The sequence below is a fragment of the Neomonachus schauinslandi genome, chromosome 5, assembly GCF_002201575.2.
Source record: "Neomonachus schauinslandi chromosome 5, ASM220157v2, whole genome shotgun sequence".
Classification (NCBI taxonomy): Eukaryota; Metazoa; Chordata; class Mammalia; order Carnivora; family Phocidae; genus Neomonachus; species Neomonachus schauinslandi.
In genome coordinates this window covers 106874279-106888219 of record NC_058407.1, presented here as the reverse complement: position 1 = coordinate 106888219, position 13941 = coordinate 106874279, and the positions used below count along the sequence as shown (strand labels likewise).

The window sequence follows — 13941 nt, the reverse complement described above, 5'->3', positions numbered from 1 at the left end:
GCTCCACATTCCCCATGGCAAAATCACGCAAGTCCTCGCCATTTTATCAATGCCCCTAGGGAAATTAATGCCACAATCTATTCCTGCTAGCTACTTATTTATTTTCACCAATACAGTGCTTCAGAAGGCCCCAAACAGATCTATTCCCATGGCCACCCTCACAATCCTCATCATGGTGGAGATTCAATGGCTTTTGTCCCAAAGTTGAATACTGCCAATATCTAATCCTTACTTTCCCTGTTGTTGCTTTCACTCTGAGAGACACAAACTGCAGCAGTGAATGGAGCAGCATCTGCGGATTTCAAATGGGATTTTACTTTATATTATAGTTTCCCCTTCTATGTTGAGCCAAAAACCTCATTCACAGATATGCTATTATCATGCAGGCTGGAGTGTAGCTCTTTTTTAAATCCTGTGGTTTCAGTAAGAATTTTTTTAAAAAAGAAAGAAAGACAAGACAGAGACAGACTTTTCAAGGATCCAGATTAACAGGTGAGACTATTCCAAGAGATCTGCAGAATTCCCAGGTACAGTGCTAGATGTTTGTGTGGTTTTGTAAGGAGCTAGGGAGGAGGGTTGGGGAGAGGGCGACTTTGCTAAGATCACCACTAAAATGTTAACACAAATCAATGACGGGCCTCCAGACTCCTCTGGTCTAATACCAATTTTTCACACAAGTCCGGGTAAGAGTAGAAAAGAGAAACGGGTAGGTGGTGAAGGAACAGTGCTCTAACATTTAAATACCATTTTGTTGATGTATTCATGGAACACCCCAGAGAAAGGGCAATAAGAAAATTCTGGTATAATGCTTCACGTGGCTTATGTTAATTATCACTACAACCTCACAAGGTCATCCCTGGGAGGGACTTGCCTTTTGGCTTATGGATGTGCATAATTACAAGGCATGCAAATTAAGGCACACATCCACACCCATGGACCACGCATTGGCTCAATAATATCAAATGCTTTCTTCTGTTTTGGAAGATTCTGGAGAAAGAAACAGCATTAGGCTGCCTCAAAAGTCACAATGTTAGAAGCAAGCGGGAAGCACTTAAAATGGCAGGGTTACAGCACTCTAAAAAAAAAACCAAGCAAACCTTTAAAAAGCCTCCTCCCATTCCCAGAGCATAGCACCTATTACTTTGACCAAAGTCATCTAATTGTTACAAACTTTCAGTCACCTCAGAGATTTGCTTAGAACTGATTTAATAAAAAGAACAATTCATCAAATTAAAACAGATCTAAAATAACCAACAGCGGAACTTCACAAATGAGTAGGTCTTTTTTGGTGAGTGGTAGTTCTGTTGTAGACTTGGCTGAGTTAATAAGTACAGCCCTGGACACGCTAAAACAACGGGGCAAGTTTATGGGGTGGAGGGGAATCTTTTATTAAAAGAGTGATAATTAAGAGTATTAAGACCATGAAAACAGAACACGGCCATAAAACAAAACTGATTAACTGTGCTTAATGATAGACCATTACAGCATAAAATGAAGATGATTGCAATTAAGTAATGGTTCCCAAGCCTGGAGTGCGATCTTACCAGTCTGCTGAATCACTGATTGCAGACTTTGCCCATGTGCCAGCATCCGTTGTCACGAAGCCCACATCATCGTGGGAGCTGGAAGATGACTGGTCAGAGAGATGTGGAGGGAGCACCGGCAGCCTGTCATCTTCTATAATGACAGTGTCATCTTGGGGCATGTTCACCGTGGGGGACAGCTGGTATTTACCTGGCCGGTGGGAAAAAAAAGGAAGAGAAATTCTAGATATCGATCTAAGGGCTATGCGTACGAATGGCAATACATTACAACATTAGAAAAAGTCTAAATTTCCAAACATCTGCTCAACCTGGTGGAACAAAATAGAATGAAGGAAATTTATTTTTTCACAAATAAATGGCCAGTGGAGGCCTCGAGTCTGTTCCCTTCTCTGACTCGACGGCTCTGTAGCTCTCAGCACAGTGTTCAATTTCACTGGATTCAGGTTTCCTAAAGCCACAGATGATCTCCTGAACATCTTATAAAGTGAAAATGCTACACAGATTCTAAGTTATGAAAGTCCTTTGGAAAATTTTACCAGGAAATTTATAGGGAAGCCCTGCAGACTTACATCAATCATTTACATACTCATTTGCTGGGCATATACCGCATAGCAAGGATGTAAGAAAGACTTAAATCTCTGCCCCCAAACAGCTCACACCCTAGAGAAACAGAGAGACATACAAACACTGATAATTGACTGATGGTGTGAAGGACATGCTAAAAAGACTGTGGCCTTCACCTGGGTGGCTGGAGGCAGAGGACACCAGGGATCCTCACCAAAGTTAACCTCATAGTTGGGCTTTGAATGATGAATATGATCTTTTCTGCTAGGAGAAATGATGACATTGGTTTTACACAATGGCAACGACATCATTAAATTCATGATGGAGAAACGCTCCCAGTACATTCAGGTGACACTTCAAAGATGAGTACATGCAGAATCGAGGCCTCATGGGGAGATGGCAGGAGTGATCTTAAAAAGATAGGATCTAACTGCCCAAAGATTTTCAGGCTAAGACAGTGGGGTCTGCACATTTTAATTTATTCAATTCGGATATAATGTTCTTGGTAAGGAAAGACTCACAACTGTCTATACTGACGAGTTTCTTTTGGGGAAATCTGCTCAGGTGCATGGATCAGCATGAAGACGTTTATATTTCTTGGCACAAAATTACGATTTAAGCCCTGAACCCTTAAAGATAAAGCTGGGGTCCAAATGATGCCATCTTCCTCCCGAAAACATCCATACTTCTTCTGGCTTCCTCCTCAAATCTTGTGCTATACTTCTGAGTAAGACCTCACTGGACAAGGCTTTGGTCCAAGTGGATACATCAAGAGAGTCCATACTCACAGAAACACACATCAGGGTATGATGGAGGCCCACTGCTGGCTCTCCCAACAGAGCAAGAATTGACAATTTCCCCATCACCTTACAGTGGGATGGGAGAAGTCTCATTTTAAGTCCAATATTTAAATCTGGTAAGCCAGCTCTACTGGCTCCAACCCAAATAAAACGGATCGTTGTCCTTTCCCCATACTAGCACCATTTTACACTTTACACAGGGTGCTCTTTCCCTTTATTATAAACCACTTTTTAAAATAGCACCACAGCAACATGTGGAGAGATTTTAACATTTTAACATCAGGCTTAAGATCTAATTTTTAAAATAAACATTCATAAGAATGTGCAAATGATGACTTTTTGTTTTAACATGATTTTGACAATTATGGGATGGCATATATAGGCTTGAAGGATTTTTAAAATACATATTATTCTAGACACTCAACAAAGGGACAAAAATTAAGTTGATCCGTATCTTTTCAGGACAACCCACAAAAGAAGACATGCTAGACGTTTCAAATGCGTTGATTATTTAGCACCAACTACTTTATTATAGAAATACTGTATGTTCACTGAAACATTAACACAGATTTTATCAAGAAAAACACTCTATTTTGATTTGAAATGCATTCATTTTGACAAACTGTGAAAACTAGCAACTTTTTATAAATGCTCATGATTATAAAGCAAATCAAATTTAACTTAATTGTTTCCCTCTCCTGAATTCAAATTATTTATTTACTACTACTTGAGTTTTAGGACTTCAGTAGAGAAAGACAGAAATCTAAAAAATTACCATTCATAAATAAGGTTGGACATCCTAGCACTATCACCAAAAGAAGTATTTCCTTCTCAAGACATACTTTTTTGCCCAAAAAGTGTACAGAATGACAAAACCAGAGTTATCCCTGACAGCTCACCACTGACAAGGCACGTGTCATAGCATTAAATGCCAAGTCCTCAAAAAGGCAAAATTTACTGGAAGGAAAAATTACAATATAATTATAGTGTACTCGCTTTTAAACACAAAAACTAAAACTCTTGGGTTTACACAATATATTCTGAGAGACAGCCTAATAAGCAATATGGAACACTGAATGGTTCTTCATATGACAATCCTTTTTTTATAATATGCTGTGTTGAATAGAAATATTGTACCTTAAGTGATCCAAAATTTTATACATAAATGGTAAGAAATTTTCCTAATAAGAAGAAAACAATTTAGCTTTTTCCTCTCACAAATGATTCTAGGGGCTAATATTTCAAAAGATTTGAGAATTCATGTTTTTCATCAGCTTCCCAACTTCTTGACATACTCGCCAAGAATTACAGTTTTCAAATCTGGATGCAGGAATATATTGGGAGCAATGGACAACTAAATTATCTCACTCCATGTTCTACCAAACTCCACCTAGACAATACCTCTTAATGATAACCTACATCACAAACGTGAAACCTTCCAAGGGTGACCTGAGAAGCCTTTGATCGGTTTTTTGATGGATAAATATTTCTCCTTCTTCAACTAGTTAACCGACAAACTACAAACTAAAATTTAAACCAGTCAGTATCTTACAGAAGAGTGAAACAATGAGATACGAAATGATTGTTTACTAAACATTTATTCATTGGTACATTTACATAAAAGGCAATACCATTCATGACACTAGAAACAGATGAAAACTTTTCCAGTGATTTGACTCACAATAAAAATAACATTAATGTTCCATTTCTCAATGTTGAATTTCTAACAAGATAAAAATATGCTGAGCATAATTATTTTTTAAACTCACCACAAATGTATGAATATAAAAACTACTGAGGTTAATCTCTAAGACGAATACACCAGATTTTGGTCTTGCTTTAAACAGAAAATTTCTTCAGATTAAAATTTGGAAAAAAAAAATTAAGGTTCCATGTTCCCAAATGTCAACTTGTGATGTATTTTAGTGAACGTGTTGGTTAAATTAACCATGCCTATTATTGTTTTATGATTATTATAGTTAAGACAGTCCAGCAATTTAGGAGATATTTTTTTTAAGTCTTTTAACATGAAGCATCCTAGGTAGGCTCTCTAGAGATTTCTTTTTGATGAATATCCAGGATTAAAATCCATGATTAGTGGCAGGTAGACCCATACAGAAGACATCTGGAGAAATCTTGTCTTGGTCACAACTCTGGATGACCCGACCAAAAACTAGGGAGATCGATCCAGGTTGAAGTAATGTGGGACTCATGACTCGGGAAAATACACATCCTAACTGGTCGAGGAACACAGAATGTGGCTTCCGGACTTGTCACTGGAATTTCTCTGGTCCCTAATTTCTCTGAACAGAAGATAATTCAGCTGGAGTAGATGATTTCTAAGACTGTTTTCAGAGATGAGCTTTTTTGATTTTTAGAACACAGTGGCCGCCACAACGGAACAATTCTGTTGACTGTCTAATGCCTTTTGCTTAAAGATATGGATAAACTGATCTTAATAAAGAATGGACGTCACTAATCCTTATTGTGTGGTCTCACTATGCCCTAGAGAGGGCTACTTTTAGAAACAAGAAATATCCAAAAACAACATAAAACAAAAAATCACCATGGGATCTTGTGACAATGTTCCTTTATCTGTCAAGTGGGAGAGTGCGGCTAATGACCCCTGACATCCTGCCAAGTCTTACATCTCTTCCTTTTTTGATTTATTTTTTTAGAAGCCTCTCTCCTGAGATATGTTCCCATAGAAATGAGCTAGAAAGCCTCAAAGCTCCTTTTGGTCTAGAGTCTCACATGAGGGTTTTTCTAGGTGAAAATTCATCCTGTTTGCATACAACTAGGCATTTCTTAAAGTAATCAACTGTAATTTCAATACAAAGCTCTATTTGAATCAGAGCAGATCATAAAGTAAATACCATCACCTCCACTAGTGTCTACGTAAGGGTTATTCTAAATATATAGAAGACAATCAGCAACCAAACAAGATCTACCTGAGAGATTTCCATGTACCTAGATACTGTGCAAATCAATAAATACTAGTGCTACTGATTTAGGTTAACAGAAATTCAGTGCTCTACTATCTTATATTTGGTACCCTGTATTTTGTTTTAAGCTAACATCCTTTGCAGAATTTCTAACTTTAAGTGGGAACTGACCTAGCAAACCAATTGTTTCTTAGGGCCACTGATAATGGAATATGGACTGATGAAGACTGAGTTCTCAAATTTGTAAAACTCAAGACAGATCAGGTTAAGCATATGCAATTCTCAGGGTAAAACTATAAAGGATCCCTAGTTTCCAGTAGAATATGTAAAAAACTATGTTAAGAAAATACCCAAATCATTCAACATTAACTTGGCCTACCAAAAAAGGGTAAAGAGTCTTTCACCCCCAACCCAAAAGGGCATGCACAGTACATCACAAAGCACACAGCTGGGAGGGAAGCTGCTGCCCAGGGGAAAGCATCTGGAGCCTTAAAAGTCCATTACATCTCTAGAGGAGGGAAGGGAAAACAACAGTAAGGCAAATGGAAGTGGACTAACGAAGCCACAGCTAACAAAATCAGGGTAACAGACTATGAAGAAAATGAAGGAGTCCTCAACCCATTATATACAGCACTTCAAAAGGTCACTAGGTGAATTTTGGGGTTTTTTGGTTTTTTAGTTTTAGTTTTTCAGCCTTCCTCTGAAGCATCAGGGATTGGAGGCAGGACGCAGGTTACAGGAACTGGTGGACCAATGGTCTGATTCAGTATGGCAAGTCCTATGTTCCTATAATAAAGGGGAAATTACAGCATATCACTTTGTATGCACACAGATCCAGGGACACATGCACGCTCTTTCTCTCTCAAGGGGTCTGAATTTTCATTAATGAAAAAAGTATTTAACAAAGATAAAGTTTTACACCAAAACCAAGAAAGTATGGAAAATGCAACGGCAGTGAAGGGAATGATCATTAAGAAGCAAAGATTAGTGTGGTGATCTCTGTGCACTGTGTGGCATCTGACAGGTGCACAGTGGTTTTAGCATCCTTCCCCTACTTCCATTTATGCCAAACAGGCAAAAAAGAAAACCATTGACAAAGTAAAACCAGAGGGCTGGCAGGTCTAAGTCCTATGTGCAACAAAATAAGGAATTGAGAATTTAGCAACTTCTCCGAACTAGAAAGCTAGAAGGACCAAAGGAAGACCAGAAAATTCTACTAGTCATGTTTATGTGTTTTTCCTGTCATGCCCAGGAGAGAGTTCTTTGTAGGCAGAGATTGTGTCTCACTCATTTTTGTATCTACAGCAAAAGTGTGTACACAAACGTCTTGTCAATAGTAGGCTTTCCATAAATGTCCACTGGCAAATGAAATAAATTCTTGTTCCAAAGAAGCTTCATAATGGAAACTTGAATTGTATTAAATCTTCATTAAAGGTTTCAAAATGGCGTTAAATTTAGGGTTTTATTTTCGAGCCTTGCAAAACACACCAGCAATAAAACTGTTTTATGTCAGGTGCTATTTTAGTCGAAACAGCTGCTTATGTTTTGAATTTGAAAACTCTCGCAAGCTAATCCCAAGATGAGCAACTCAGTAAATCCACCCACTCCTGTGGCAAAGCAAGTCTTTATTAACTGGATCTGTTAGGAGAAAGCTGCACTTCTGCCGAGCAAGTGCTAATAACCTCAGTACCCACTGGGGGCTGAGCAGACAGTATGGTGCCGAATCCAAACAAAGGATGCAAAACACTAGCTTCCGGACTTTAAAATCAGGGCTTTGAAAAAGTAGAGATGCAACTTAAAAACGGTAACATTCTATTAAATACAAGCCAAATAAATGTGAATATTTCATCTACATACGAACATGTACAGCTGCATCTGTTCCTCTCCCTGTAAAAAAGGTGCTGCTGTGAAAGATACGTGACTTTGAATCCTCCTCATCATAAACCACTAAATTCTGACTTTCCTAAAACATGGCTTCACTTCTACTCCCAAACAAGCTAAATATATCTTGATCGCTGAACATATTTCCATGTGACCCCTTCCTTTTCTACCCCCCCAACATGTTATAGGATCTAAAATTCACTTAACAAAATCAATGTATTGATTCAGTCTCTTCACTATTAACACTTCCTGGATGATTGTAATGAACCTGTTCTTTTTCCTCTTGATAACACAGGCCTCCCTTACATTAATATTACATTAATAACCTCCCAGTGAACCGGGAAAGCATAAAAATAAGATGTGATAAACAGAGTTTTACCTGACTCACCCATTATCCTGCTGAGGGCAGCATTTCTCGTGGGGGATTCATCAAGCCCCTCAATCCCACTGTAGAGGGAATGGGAGATTCTTCGTTCTCGATCATCCAATACCGTTTCAATGGGCAGCTCAGGTCCAGAGGGGCTCCCAGGTGACTTCAGCTACAGAGAAAAGGGGGCAAGGGAAAATCAGTACTGGAGGCCCATTAGCAGCATGGGGGAATTATAACAACTTGCCCAAGGCCTGCATCCAACTGGGTACCAAATGAACTAGAACTTTTCACCCTGTACCAAAATAATTTGTGATGACAGCTCTGCCTAATGACCAACTTTCTCTGCCACTTTACACTGTGCCTCCCATGAAGTTCTGTCAGATTGCAACCATTGGAGGAAAAATACGTATATTAAAAGCTTTTTTTTAAACTTATTTTGCTGCTTATTTTTTCAATTTGACTGTTAGTATCTGTTGAAGTCAATTTAAGTTATGCTTTAATTCAGAATTCTTTATGAGATGTTGCTCTGCACAAAGTGTGCTTTATCAGAATGGAAGCTGGAACTAAGCTATACTTTTTATATCTATAATAGGTAAATACACCTAACAATTAGCACTCATCTCCATGTGTGCTGGTAGAATTACTACCTACTCTAAAAGATCTTTACTTGTGAGCTCAGGTGTCTCGAACAATTCACTGAGCCTACATTTCTTCTGCTAGAAATTAGTTAAGAAATCATTCTATTCTCTTACTATAATCTTAAATATAAGATAGGGAGTACCTGAAAAAAACCACTTTAATAGTACATAAACAATACAGAAGTAGGGACCAAATATTCTAATGAAGCAAAGATGTATATGTCACAAACATATATGATCTAATAAATAAGCAAAGAATATAGGTCAATTTCCATCACCATGAATTAAAACAGTATGTGGCATTCTTTCAAACAGCTGTGCCTCATAAGTCAGATTCTGCACAAAAATAATATGAATAAGGAACCTATGTTCATAAGGCCTTGAAACAAATCTGCTTCAAGGAGGGAACAAAGCACACTTAACAGCAATCCTCCAAACGTGGGCTCTGAGGTCAACCCCATGGACTAATATCTTATGACGCTCTGGTGCTGGCTTGCAGCCAGAGACAAAGAGGGCTTGGGGGGAGGTGGGGAGAGGGGTGCAGCACAGCACCACCAAGTGAGAGAGAGGACCACACATCCCAAACAGAGGAAACCACAACGGTTGCAGTTCCTTCATCGGGACAAATTATTATTTCTGTTAGAAGCTATCATCTGTTTAATATAAATGAGATATTTAATGAAGTTCCAAATTGTAGACTTATCTCTCCCAGTTTGATAAGCACTGGGGAGATTTAATGCATTGAAGGGTCAACACAATTACAATTGGAGGCACGTCAAACTGCAGGAGAATAATAAACTCGCAGCGCTAGTGAATTAGACTCAATAAGGTTTAAATTGTGAAATGAGGATTTGTTTTATTAGTTTTTTTTTTAAACTGCAGATTACAACTGACAGCTTCACAGAAAAGTAAATTAAATATTCAAGGTCTCTGATGTAAAAAAATAAAAACATTTTCTGAAAGAATACTATGCCTCAATTCCAAAGTACTTTGGAGAGGTAAAAACAAAAACAAACTAAAGCAATACCCTATGCCTTTAAGAACAAGTATGTCTGAAAATTTTAAATGAGCACATACACTGAAGAGACTTGCGATCCAAATCTCTATATGAGACCTGCTTCCTGTACAATTTACTTTATAAGACAAACAACGTATCCTCACATTTGCTTAACAGATACATTTAATTGAACTAGATAACTGAAATTTTCTAGATGGTAAAATCCTTACAAAGCTATTCATGAGAAATCCCTAAATAATCTAAAAGGCTATTTTAGAATTTTAGAAAATCAAATAAAAATTCCATTTAAAAAAAGCAATGCAGGCTTTCTAGAGAAAAAAAAAAAAAACAGTAAGGTGCCTGTTCAGAAAGAACCTCACAATTGAACATTTTCATGGGAAAGAGTCTACACCTCCTCTACCTCCCTAACCATGTCTAATTTACATCTCAAAAGACAGATTTAAATGAAGACATCAGCAGCCTACTACATAAATATTTAACAGAAGATACAATGCCTTTTAATTTCTTTAAAAAAAAAAAAACCTGATGGGGTACACAGTTTTGTTTTAAATCTTTTGATGATTTTTTTGTTGTCGTTGCAAGAAAAGGAGTTTAGGAAGGAGAAACACACCACGGGGGTACTATGGCGGCACAGGGGAGAGGCAGAGCGAGGGGGGTAGAAGAGAGGCCCAGGGTGGTCTGCAACCTAGGCTAGTCCCAGGCCCTGTAAGTCTCCTTACATAAAAACTTTCTTCAAATTAAACTTAATTAGAAGAAGGAACTAAAATAAAAGAACTACAATTTTCACTTTGTGGCTTGTTGTTTAAGGTGCAAAAATGTTCTTCAATCTAACTTATTCAGTCCCAGGTAGGAGTAGTTGTGCTCAGCCCCCTCAGCTCCACCTCTGGAAAAATAGGAAAGCCTTTTCACCTATTAGAGAAAATCTAGCTCTCGGTTGCAGCAAGATAACTCCTATTGGGTAGCAGTGTAAAGGGATACAGTCTTTTCTAAAGTAATACAGAAATGTATATCACAGGTCCAAAAACATCTTATACTCCTTGACCTGGCCATTTATTTCACTTTGTGGTCACTGCCCTCACAAAATAATAAGCTACACAAATAATAAAGATACATGTGAATCAATATTTATCATAACATTATTTACAAAGGTATAAAATTGGGAATTACCCCAATACTGAAAAACAATGTAAATGTAGTCCACACTTAGAAAAGATATTCAAATGATATGTTGCTTTTATAATCAGAAAATAACAAATGATATATAACAACAAAAATTGGATATTGTCCAATGAATATGCTTTCCATTATATACTTGGACTACTTTTCTTAGGAAAAGCTAAAATCTTGGCTTCTTTTAAAAAACTAATATCTTTTCTGCAGGGTTTAGCAAATTCTCATGTCATTGTAGGTAAGCATGAGTGGGTCAAATGATGTCTTTCACACAGAGAAATTGTATCCCACCATCTCGACCATAAGCATTGAAAACCTGGCATAGATAAGGCCCTGATCTGGGCAGCAAATTAAAGACTGGGTTCTAGTTAGTAAAGGGCACAATCTTATTATTCGACATTTCAGGATTTTTGGGCTTATTCTATTTTATCCCCAATGCCTGGCACAGAGCAGATACTAGGTGAATAAATGGATGAATAAATTAATTTCCAAGTGAATAACTCAGATTTTCCTCAAAATGGTTTGGAGATCTTATACACACTAGGCCACGTGGAAGCAGGCCTAAAACTGAGGCCACAGCACAGTATGTGGCCTAGATTACAATGATATATTGTGGAAAGTACGAACATCCAAAGGACAGGTAAACACAAAACAATGAATAAAAAGACAGGCTTGAGTCTTGGAGAAGAGTGGTCGTAGCTTTAAGGTCCAGTTTCAGGTTCTGTTGTCATGTAGAACAACACTTCATCTCCTTTCCATACCCCACCCCCCCCCACCGTGGGCTACAGCAAAGATCAGAGAGGTACTGGAACCTCCCCAAGTCATTCTATCTGTAAGTGGCAGACCCAAAATGTAACTGTCTGATGCTAAAACCCATGCTTTTATTGTATGCTACTTCCTAACACAACCAGAATACAAATTGCCTGAACAACACAATCACAGTCAATTAAGGCCCACTCACATTGTGTAAGAGGAATGGGCACCTGTTTCTAAATTACTTTGCCACTACCTTGGCCTTGCAGCCATTAAGCAAATCATTTGACCTCTCTGCATTTATTTCTTAATACATGAAGTGAAGAGAATCATAAATGATACCTTAGGCCCCTTCCTATTCTAATATAGCTTTCTAATTCTAAGAGGATTAAACCTACAGAGAGAACTCATTTTAAAGTAGTCCCTGCTGACTACATCCTTCAGTATGGGGTCTAAGACAAGGCTCACCTGGTCACATTCTCTACTGGTACTAAGACGAGGCTTCATATGAAATAATTTCTAACACAGATACAATTAGATGACCGCAAGCTATGTTAAACCGCAGTAATTTCTACAAACATTAATTTCCTTGGAACATCCACAATCAGCATAATTGTCAAACACAGGTTATTTTCAATCCTCAAAGAACGATGTCAAGTATTTACTCCCGTTTCCCTCTACTATCCTTCAAAGTCCTCAACAAATGTGTCCTTTGTGATGATAACCAATGTTTCTGCCTCTTGCTTTATGTATTCTATCCAATGGAAAAGATTTAAGAAGTTTTTCTCCAATGGGCGTCTGAGTGGCTCAGATGGTTAAGCATCTGCCTTTGGCTCAGGTCATGATCCCAGGGTCCTGGGATCGAGTCCCGCACTGGGCTCTCTGCTCAACGGGGAGCCTGTTTCTCCCTCTGCCTCTGCTTCTCTCTCTCTCTCTCATGAATAAATAAAAATCTTAAAAAAAAAAAAAAAAAAGGAAGAAGAAGCTTTTCTCCAAAAAAGTTATTCCATCAATCAGGAGCACAAAACAAGGGGAAGCCATTTCTTTTTTTTTTTTTCTTCTAAAGAAACAATTATTGTTGATGAGAAGTTTTTAAATGTACTTAAGAAATTAAATGTAAGGAAAGCAAAGGAAATCCAGAATCCCTGCCAGAATAATTTGGTTACCATGCCTGGTTTGTGTGTGTGTGTGTGTGTGTGTGTTGTTTTTTTTTAGAACTTCAGTTTCTAATATAACTAAGTTATCTTTTCTTCTAAAAACGCCAGCCTCCCCAGGATTATTTCCCTTGTCATTCCATTCGTGCTTAGGTGTTAGCTCTGGGTTGGACATCAAGAGATGGAGAGGTAGGGACATGGCAGATGGACAAGGTCCCAGCCATCTCAGAATTTACAGTTCCCACGAAAGAAAACCCGAAAGGAAACATGACAGGGTAATTGCTGCTAGATGAAGGTAAGTACTCCGACTATGGAATACTCTGGTGAGAGAAACTAAAATCTAAAAGCTGTCTTTGTGAGGACAAGGAGCAGAAAGGGCTCATGGGGCAAACCCTGGCGAGACAGAACCGTGTGCCTGGGAAATTGCAAGCCGTGCCGAGGAGCTCACGCAGGCCGCACAGGGACGCACTGGAGGGGCACAGACGCCGGTTTCTGCATGTCCTGGGGGGCCATGGGATGGAGACTGGCACCTGTCCTGGAGGGGATGGAAATCCCTGAAGGGATTTCAGCCGGAGTGACAGGAGCAATGTGTTCTGTGGAAAAACCTGCCTTCCTGCAGTGTGGAGAACGGACTGCAGCAGCGAGCCCCGTGGGACAATGGGGCCTGAGGTGGGGCGACAGCAGAGGGGCTGGAGAAAAGTGGCTTGAGAAGAGAGAGATTCTGGAGGCAGAGGTTACTGAAACAGGGAAGGCATTTGAAAGGTCCAGAGTGAAGCCCGTCTCCAGCTTCTACAACCACAGAGTAGCGGTAGGGGTTGGGGGGGGGATGGGGCAAGACCAGGGTGGATGAAGTACTCAGGGAGGAACCGATTTTGAAGTAAAAGTATAAACAAAGTCTCGGGCACCTTGTGACTTGGGAGCCTGAGCGACAAACCAGTAAGTGTCTGGACCTAGAACAGAACTCCGAGCTGGAAACGGGGTCGTGCGATTGGTCGTAACACGGGCGGTACCTGAAGATCTCCCAGGGAGCATGCGCGGCGTGGAAGAGCCCGGGGGGAGGAGCCAGCCCGGGGAGAGCACCGAGACACACCGATGGTGACAGAG

The 13941-nt window shown here is 39.2% G+C and overlaps 1 protein-coding gene across 19 annotated transcripts in view; it reads right to left on the bottom strand.

Moving 5' to 3' along the window:
• The window catches only part of PARD3 (par-3 family cell polarity regulator), a 656432-nt gene that overhangs the window by 220877 nt on the left and 421614 nt on the right, over window positions 1–13941 (bottom strand). For 11 of the 19 annotated variants that reach the window (XM_021685999.1, XM_021686002.1, XM_021686006.1 and 8 more), the window contains 2 exons: window positions 8123–8273; window positions 1545–1734 (listed from right to left, as the gene is read on the bottom strand). In XM_021685999.1, the coding sequence (XP_021541674.1) occupies window positions 1545–1734; window positions 8123–8273 (341 nt within the window). Of the gene's footprint in view, window positions 1–1544; window positions 1735–8113; window positions 8274–13941 lie in introns of all 19 variants that reach the window. The other 8 variants (XM_021685996.1, XM_044915499.1, XM_021685995.1 and 5 more) reach the window with 1 other exon arrangement.